The sequence below is a fragment of the Cicer arietinum genome, chromosome 1 (assembly GCF_000331145.2).
Source record: "Cicer arietinum cultivar CDC Frontier isolate Library 1 chromosome 1, Cicar.CDCFrontier_v2.0, whole genome shotgun sequence".
Lineage (NCBI taxonomy): Eukaryota > Viridiplantae > Streptophyta > Magnoliopsida > Fabales > Fabaceae > Cicer > Cicer arietinum.
The window spans coordinates 46,419,807-46,429,044 of record NC_021160.2 but is presented as its reverse complement, the minus strand read 5'-3'; the positions used below and the strand labels follow the sequence as shown (position 1 = coordinate 46,429,044).

The following is a 9,238-nucleotide window of genomic DNA, read 5'->3' as shown; positions in this document are numbered from 1 at the left end:
ATTTTAGTAAAAAAAAAAATAGAATTGTGGATTTTTTCAATAATTAAAAATTCAGAATAATTTTTGACGTTTTAAAAAATATTAAAATAAATAGCTAGCATCAACGTAGCAGACATTATGGCCAATAATAATATGTTAATAACAAAATTTCAACAAATGTAACACTAAACCCAATCAATCAAGAGTACATAGAGTAAGATTTTTTATGTCATGTGTTATGTGTTTTTTTTCTCGTTAATTTTCAATTTTTTTTATTTGGGTAATTTTTTTCAATAAACTCTATCTTTTATTTTTTTACTTTCTTTTCAAAACATATTTTTATGAAACCATTGCAAAACACTTTTTTTATTAAAGCAAAACTTTTTCAACAAGTTATCTGTATCTAATCTGTTATCATTAATTATTATTTTAATTTACATATAATATTTTAAATAAAATTTAATTATTTTATTTTTCAAATTTGAAAAACATAATTTTATTTTTGAATTTTTTCAAATTTGACCTTTATTCATCTACTTGAATTTTTCGAATTAATAGTGTATATATTAAGAAAATTTTAAATTTTCTATTAATTTTCTAGAATTATATAAACTAGTGTGTAACTCGTGCGTCGCTCGGAAACAACTTACATTTTTATAAATAAATTTTTATATTTATATATATATATATATATATATATATATATATATATCAATTCTCATAAATTTTATTGACATTAAATACATAAGTTGACTTCAAAAAAACAATATAAAAAACAAAAATCTAATCCTAATCTAACTTAAAAACTACTTTCTTAAACTACTTTCTTACACAGTCAATCTTTCTGATCAAAGGCATCCAACACCACTTTTTAATGATGATGTCTTATTTTTGAATTCTCGAAAGAATGTTTTTTTTATTTCCAACAAAACTTATTATAAAACAATACTTTTAATTTTAAACAAATAAAAATAATAATTATTAAAAAATTAAATAATTAGATAAGATGAAATAAGAATTTTTAAAATAATGGACATGACATATATAACTTAAGTAAATTAGTAAATGTAAATATGAGTAAGTAACTTAATAATGAATTTTTATTTTTATTATTCAACATAGTATGTTATTTATGAAATACATGATATTTAAAAATTCATGTAAATTTTGTTGTATCAAGTGGCAAAATATCTTTCATTTCGGTACTACTTACAAAATACTACAGAAAAATAATCTTCCCATTACAAAATTTACATATAATCTTTTATCATTAATTATTATTTTAATTTACATATAATCTTTTAAATAAAATTTAATTATTTTATTTTTCAAATTTGAAAAACATAATTTTATTTTTGAATTTTTTCAAATTTGATCTTTATCAATCTACTTGAATTTTTCGAATTAATAGTGTATATATTAAGCAATTTTAGATTTTCTATTAATTTTCTAGAATTATATAAATTTCTACTTATAAATTCATAAAATTTTGAGAATTAATATGAGGGCAACACATATCAATATAAAATCTTTATTAACTAAATTACTGACATATGATATGACACCGCTTAATGATTAATACTTATAAAATTACAATAAGACTCTAAAAAAATTGATTTTAACTTATTAAATTATTTATTTTTATAATTTAATTAATAAAATATAGATATCTAATGTATTTAGATGGTTCTGTATTATAAGATTGCATGTCACATTCAAAATATCACAAACAATCATTTTTTAGTTAAAAAATTAAAAGAAATGTAGTTTAATAGTTATATGCGAAAGTGTAGTCCAATAAAAATTAAGACCTTCAAAAAGTTTCATGAAAGAGAATAAGAGTTTGATATTTGACCCCATCAATTTCTCGTTCTCCCTAACTAATTACTAACTAGTGACATTTTTTTATATAAAAAATCACTGGTTTATGCCTTTATTTTGAATTTTGTGTTAAAGTTATTTTGTTTTCTTGTTTTGTCTTAAATAATAGTAACAATTGGAGTGACAATATTATGTACTATAAAAAAAATCTAAACAACAATCGGTGTGTTCTTTTATTGATATTTTATTGGTAACAAAATATTTTTCTTTATCAATTTTAATTTTTAGAAGATTTTTATGGTTATTTAATATTATAATTAGTTGTGTTTCATTTAAGTTATGTACACTTCATACGAAAATAATTAAGCGTACTAAATTTTATGATAAAATGTACTTCACTTGATAAAATACCCTTACAAATAATAGTTAAGTGAATTGAGATAGAATATGATATATTACTAGAATAAAAGTAATTAAGACTTCAATGATAAAATCAGTCTTATATTATTTATGGGCTCGAAGCCTAATACTTACAATAAGATCCATTATTAACCAAAAGCCCATTAACAGATGGAGAGAGTTGCAATCTCCACTACTTCCATTCATTGGTGCAGTTACATTACGAACTTCACTTCTTAGTCATTCAACTATCCGGTGATTAGTTTATGCGTTTCAATGTTGGCTTCGATGGTGGGAGTAAGGACTTCAAGTTAACAATGATTGTGGATAATGGAGTTGGAGTTACAAAGAGGAGTAATGAAAAAACAACAAAAAACTTTATAGGTCATACAGTAAATTAAATAAAACAATTGGTATAGAAACAAGAAAGACTTTAGAAGAAGAGCTTATAGAGATAAAAGAAAGTTTAGAGATAAATCTTTGAAAATAAACTGCCATAAAAAACTTATAAAAGGGTTTGGGAAGGAGAAATAATAAAAAAGGTGAAACTTTTCTCTCTAAAAAATTAAGTTTAACTTTTAAATTAAATTTTGATCTTCTTCTCTTATTAAGTACTGAAATATATAGAAATTAAAATTAAAAGATGCAACCGTGTTTATTAGTGCTAAAATTACATGAAAGAAGTAAAATCTTAACTTTTAATCAAAAAACACAAAAACAATAGTTTAACAATTGTAGATTGAAATTTGCTTTTGTCAAAAAATAATTACACATGAAAGTTTTTTTGAAATATTTAGTTATATTTCATCATTCCCTATAATTCACTTTAATGTAAATATATTTTATATATAATATTATATTAAAATAAACATAATTATTTGTTAAAAAAAATTGTGAACATAAATGAATATCTATGCTTTTGTTTTGGACATAGTTGTCAAAATAAAAAAATAGTGTGAAAAATATACTATATTTTTTGAAAGTTTGTCGACTAAATATACTATTTTTTTTATGTTTATATGTGACTAAATGTACTATTGGTGTAAATTCATTCGACACTAAGAGGCATTCATTTTTATATACATACTATCAATCTTAAAATACATTTACAAAAGCCATAAAATATGTCAAAATGGTAAATTTTCATGAAATGTCTGGTGCATATTTTTAAAGCAGAGTACTATTTGTTTACCCACAAATGCAAGAATTATATTTCGATAAATTTAGAATTATAATTTTAACTCTTAATCATTTCTATATTACAAGCACACGCATGCATAGTGTATCAACATGTATAGTTTGGCTTAACTCATTTTTATTATTTTTCTTTTTCTATTTTATTTTTTTTATTTGCTTCACACAATAATGTGATATTGAATTCGAATCTATTATAAAATATAAAACTTAGTAATATTAATTTTTGTTAGTTAATTTATACCTTACAAACTTTTTATTATTATTAATATTATTATTATTATTATTATCATTATTATTTTCTCTTACAAATTTATTATTATTATTATAATTATTAGAAAATAAAAACAAAAAAAGAATTTAGCAAAGAAGGTCCCGCCCTTCCTATCGGCAATACGACGACGTTTGTTTCCTTGGAGAACAACACAAGACGCAAATTTCCTTGGTCACTCTTCTTGCAACTTGTCTTCCCATTGAAGAGGCAACAAATAGCAATGGAAGACGCTGAAGAAAACACACTTCGCGTTCTGATAGCAACGGATTGTCACTTAGGTTACATGGAGAAAGACGAAGTTCGACGCCACGACTCATTCCAAGCTTTCGAAGAAATTTGTTCAATAGCTGAAAAGAAACACGTCGATTTCATGCTGCTTGGTGGTGACCTTTTCCATGAAAATAAACCTTCTAGGTCAACTTTAGTTAAAGCTATTGAGATTCTCCGTCGTTATTGCCTCAACGATCGTCCTGTTCCTTTTCAAGTTGTTAGCGACCAGACTCTCAATTTTCAGAATACGTTTGTTTCTCACACTCACACTTTCTTTTACTTTCATTTTTGTTGCTATCTAATTTTCTCAATAGTCATTTTGGTAGTCTAATTATGCTATGGATCACTCACATTGACAATGACAAATACCAGACATCACATCACATGACATTGACACATACACAGCCATAGTAATTTAGGAAAATGAAAGTGATTAAGTGTGTATTAGTTATGCGGTGACTAAAATTGATTTTGAATGAATTGGTTTGTAAAATTGATTCTAGTTAAAAAGCAAGTTTAACAATAAATATAAGGGTAAAAATCATCTTTGAACTCAAAAACTACAAGTCCTAGCTTTAAATTAGAATCAGTTCTGAAGTCAAAATCAATTATAGTCAATAGCTATCCAAACATGCCAAAATCAAGTTTGCACCTCCAAAATTGATATTTGGCTCATCTAGAAGTAGAGCTAAACATGCACTAAGTGTGTGTTTGGTTTTGCATTGATGAAAATTGATTTTGAATGAATTGATTTTGTTTAAAAGTGAGTATTATGTAAAATGATTTGAATATCTTCACGCAAAACAGTAACAATGAGTTGAACAATTAATTTTAGGCTAAAAATAATTCTTGAGGCAAAAACATCAAATTTTCCCTTCAAGTTAGAATCATTTTTTTCTCATTTAAAAGTGAAACCAAACGTATCTTGAATGTAATTACATATGTCAGTGTCACAACGATGTGGGATAGCGACATGCATCGAACACCGGACAGACCTTCAATTTGAAGTGTCGGTTTTATGTGTTAGTGAATGTGACATTGTGCATTTTTTTTAAAATTCTACAGGTTTGGTCATGTAAATTATGAAGATCCTCATTTCAATGTTGGTTTGCCTGTATTTACCATTCATGGAAATCATGACGATCCAGCTGGCGTGGTATGAGTCATGTGCACCTTTGATGTTAGTTTTTTTGGAGTCTTGTTTTTGTTGTTTTTTTCTTCTTGTATGGTTGTCATGTTTGCTTCTGTTTTGCTTTAAGTTCTTCTTTTATATATTCGGAGCATAAAATGTTTGACAGGGTGCTAATCGACTCTCTTATCGGTGGAGTCTTTATACTAGGATATATAATTTGGCTTCTATGAGGTGAGGGGTTCACTTTAGGTGGGTAAATTGTGGAGTTATAACCGTCGATTGGAAAATCAAAGTTGTAGATTTTAAGTTTAAATAATGTCATAGTTTGTTATTCACATATATGTATTTTGTCATAATCCAGTTAGTTGTTATAACTTTACACTTCAAAGCACATTACTCACTTTAAAGGAGACAAATTGATTATAGCTTGTTCAGGCTATATGAAAATCCAATGGCCTTGGCTTGGTTTGTTCATTTCTGCATTTAAACTCGGTCAATCAAGAAGAAAGACGATACGAAGAAATAATGTTTCAGGATTTTCTGTGTTTGTTGGAAATTATTGGTCATTTTGAAAGTTGGCATTTTCTAACATTTGACATGATCTATGCTCGGTAACTTTGTTTACAAATTTTAACTATGTCTAGAGTTGTTAGCCTTGTACTTTGCATTGTAGCAAAAACAATTCAGAGTAGCATTGAGAAATGTGTTGTTTATACATAGTTGCATATGCATGGGTTTTTACATTATGCCTAGATTGTATGTAATGCTGAAAGTTTGATGATCTTTATTTGTTTATTTGGCTTGTTGGATTTCTGACAGAGGACCTCTGAATAGGTGGTTTTAGACTAGGAAGAATAGAAGGGGGAACAAGGGATTTGGAACCTTAGCAACGACTATTAATAAAAATAGAAATAATCATGATAGCAGAATAATATCTGCTTTCAGTTTTGGTGGGATTTGTACAGGGGTAGTTATAAGGCAGTTAAGGGAGTAGGGGACACCCTGTGTGAGTGAAATGAATTGAAAGGAGGTAGTGAACCAGGTCTCTCGAACAAATGGAGATTAGAGAGGAGAGTCTATAGTAAATTCTCGATATGTGTTTCTGTAACATCTTGATACTGAGGTGGGATTTTGCAATAAAGATTGACTTTTGGCATTGTTACCGATCCATTTCTATTAGTTTACCACTGATATATGTAGTAAAATTTCATTTACATTCTAAGGGAACTGAATTTATTTCACTCTATTTTGGCTAATGTATATCTTACCACATTAATATTTTGTCTTCTTATTCTATTGTGTTCACAACAATCCTAAACCATGAAAAAATTTGTTTGTTGTTGAATGGTTATGACAGGACAACCTTTCTGTAGTTGATATTCTCTCAGCATGTAATCTAGTCAACTACTTTGGAAAAACGGTTCTTGGGGGTTCTGGTGTCGGTCAGATCACTATCCACCCTATTCTTATAAAGAAGGTTTGTTGTTAAGTACTGTTATACTGATCCAGACACTAAAATGGGTGGGGGATATGAGAAAAGCAGGATGGTCGTAAATCTCATTTTGTCCTTAGATGTATTTTTATGAATTGCAGGGTTCAACAGCTGTAGCACTATATGGTCTGGGGAATATTAGAGATGAAAGACTTAATAGGATGTTTCAAGTATGCAACTGATAAAATTTATTCTGAAGTAGTTCGTTTATAAATTTAAGTGCACTCAAATATGGATGTGGTATATGCTTTTATTCTTTTTCAGACACCACACGCGGTGCAGTGGATGCGACCTGAATCTCAGGAAGGGTGTGAAGTTTCTGATTGGTTCAACATTCTGGTACTTCATCAGAACAGGTTGTCTATCTTTGTGTCAAACATTTTTAGAGATTCTGTTTAATATCACATATTAATGAAATATGTTGATTAACCCAAAATCTACACATTTAAAAATTATTCGGCGTGTAAATGGTGTTCAGTGTGTGAGATTTAGATTTTAATCAATGTGGCAATGATCTTGTTTTGAACAATGGTATGCAGAGTGAAAACAAATCCCAAAAATGCAATTAATGAGCACTTCCTGCCACGCTTCCTAGACTTCATTGTGTGGGGGCATGAGCATGAATGTTTGGTTGACCCACAGGTGCACTGTTTAAAACATCTCTTGTGTGGGTTCAGATAGACATGCATTGTGTCCTGCAAACTTAATATGGATTTTATTTTTCTTCAGGAAGTTCCAGGGATGGGATTTCACATTTCACAACCAGGGTCATCAGTTGCAACATCACTTATTGATGGAGAATCGAAGCCAAAACATGTACTTCTTTTAGAAATTAAGGTTGTCTATATAATGAGAATGTTAATGTCTAGTTCCTAGTAGCAGCTGTTGTCATATCTATATATTTCTATGTAAGTTCTTGAATTTATCATTCTTGACAGGGAAATCAATATCGCCCTACTAAGATACCTTTAACATCTGTGCGGCCTTTTGAGTATACAGAGGTCAGGTGATACTATTTTGTGTTTTCATTTGTTATTACTCCCTCTGTCTCTTTATACAAGACTCTTTAAACTAATTCACAAGAATTAAGAAAGTTGGTTAATTTAGTTATTTGTTAATAATTTGTACTCACTCCATCCCACAACGAGTGTCGCATTTGCTCATTTCACACATTAAGAAAAAAGCATTATTGAAAGAAAGACAATAGTAATTTTAACAAATTATCCTTATTAAATATTGGCATGTTCACCATTATAATAAATGCAAATGAAATATAATGACTTGACAATGATGTATATAGTACTAATTAGAGGGTACTATTGAAAAAAAAGTAATTGATATTACATTGAACACTGAAAAATGACATTTATTTTGGGACGCTTTTCTTTATTGCAAGTGTGACACTCATTGTGGGAGCATATTTTTCCAAAATTATCCTTAAAATTGTTGGGACTTATATCCTGTCACTCTTTTCACTTAGTTAATTTGTATTGGGGCTCATCCCTTGACCTCTTTCTCCAATCCTCACAAGATAGAGATGAAGTATTTAAGGTATTGTAGTAAAATAATAATCAATGTAAGAGACATTTTGGACGTGTCTAATGATAGGATTTAGCTCATCTAAAGTGAGAAGTTAGTAAAGTGAACAAATCGAAGGTTAATATTATAACTACTTATGATTGGTCGTGCATGTACTTATAATATCAACCATTGATTTGTTTATCAACGGTTGATATTACTCACTTTATTCTCTAAAGTGAGTTGCTCACTTTAGAGAACGTTAATCCCTAATGAAAATGGACAAACAAATTTTTCAAAATAGTCTTATATTAACTTTATAAAAGGATGGAGGGAGTATCAATTAAGCACAACATAATTCATTTATCGAATTATTGACATTTAAAACCATCATATGGTTTTTCAATAACCATTTAAATCTTTATAATGCAGGTAATACTAAAAGATATGCCTGATATTGATTCCCATGATCAGAATTCTATTCTTGAACATCTCGACAAAGTGGTATGTGGGTTTCTTTTTATTGAATGAAAATGCTTTTCTTTTGTGCCAAATAATTTGCTGTGCCCTTTTGGTTGCTTAATTAGTTCTGGTGGAGACTACCAACTAGGTTTCATTTCTCAAAAGTTTTCCTCTTTGGTTTCTCAGTGGTTTTGCTATAGTAAAATATGCTTATTCAGTTTGGGAACATTATGGAATTTGTAAATGGAAACCAACTTTAATCTTTCGGAATTATACTACCTCTGTCTCTAAATGTACGACCTTCATCAATGCACAAGAATTAAGAAAAGTAGTTTTCTAATTAAATGTGTCCATAATGTACATTCTCTTTCCAAAAATTATCCTTAAATTATTAAGAGAGAGATGTGAATGATTTTTAAATTTTTTCATTTAATTGGGCCTTTTTAAAAAAAAAGTAATTCATGCATCTTGTAATTTGGAAAGAGTCATATAAAAAGTGACAAGAAAATATTACTAGAGGGTCTTATATATAAGGAATGAGGTAGTATATGTCTAGGAAAAATATAAGAAAACTAAGAAAAAGACCAAGAAGGCGGTGGACAAAGCAAGAATTAAAGTTCATGATAGGATAGGCTATAAGAATCCTTAGGCACCAAAGACGGAGAAAAATCTGTTTCTAGATTTTGCTAAAGATAGG

At 28.3% G+C, this 9,238-nt stretch overlaps 1 protein-coding gene across 1 annotated transcript in view; it reads left to right on the top strand.

Annotated features, from left to right (window-relative positions):
* The first annotated feature begins 3,779 nt into the window (after positions 1 to 3,779).
* LOC101499107 (double-strand break repair protein MRE11) overlaps positions 3,780 to 9,238 on the top strand; it is a 17,772-nt gene continuing 12,313 nt past the window's right edge. Inside the window, exons 1-9 of the mRNA XM_004487597.4 lie at positions 3,780 to 4,186; positions 5,003 to 5,093; positions 6,427 to 6,546; positions 6,663 to 6,731; positions 6,826 to 6,917; positions 7,101 to 7,203; positions 7,291 to 7,398; positions 7,500 to 7,562; positions 8,512 to 8,583. Of these exons, the coding sequence (XP_004487654.1) occupies positions 3,888 to 4,186; positions 5,003 to 5,093; positions 6,427 to 6,546; positions 6,663 to 6,731; positions 6,826 to 6,917; positions 7,101 to 7,203; positions 7,291 to 7,398; positions 7,500 to 7,562; positions 8,512 to 8,583 (1,017 nt within the window). The 5' untranslated portion in view covers positions 3,780 to 3,887. The remainder of the gene's footprint in view (positions 4,187 to 5,002; positions 5,094 to 6,426; positions 6,547 to 6,662; positions 6,732 to 6,825; positions 6,918 to 7,100; positions 7,204 to 7,290; positions 7,399 to 7,499; positions 7,563 to 8,511; positions 8,584 to 9,238) is intronic.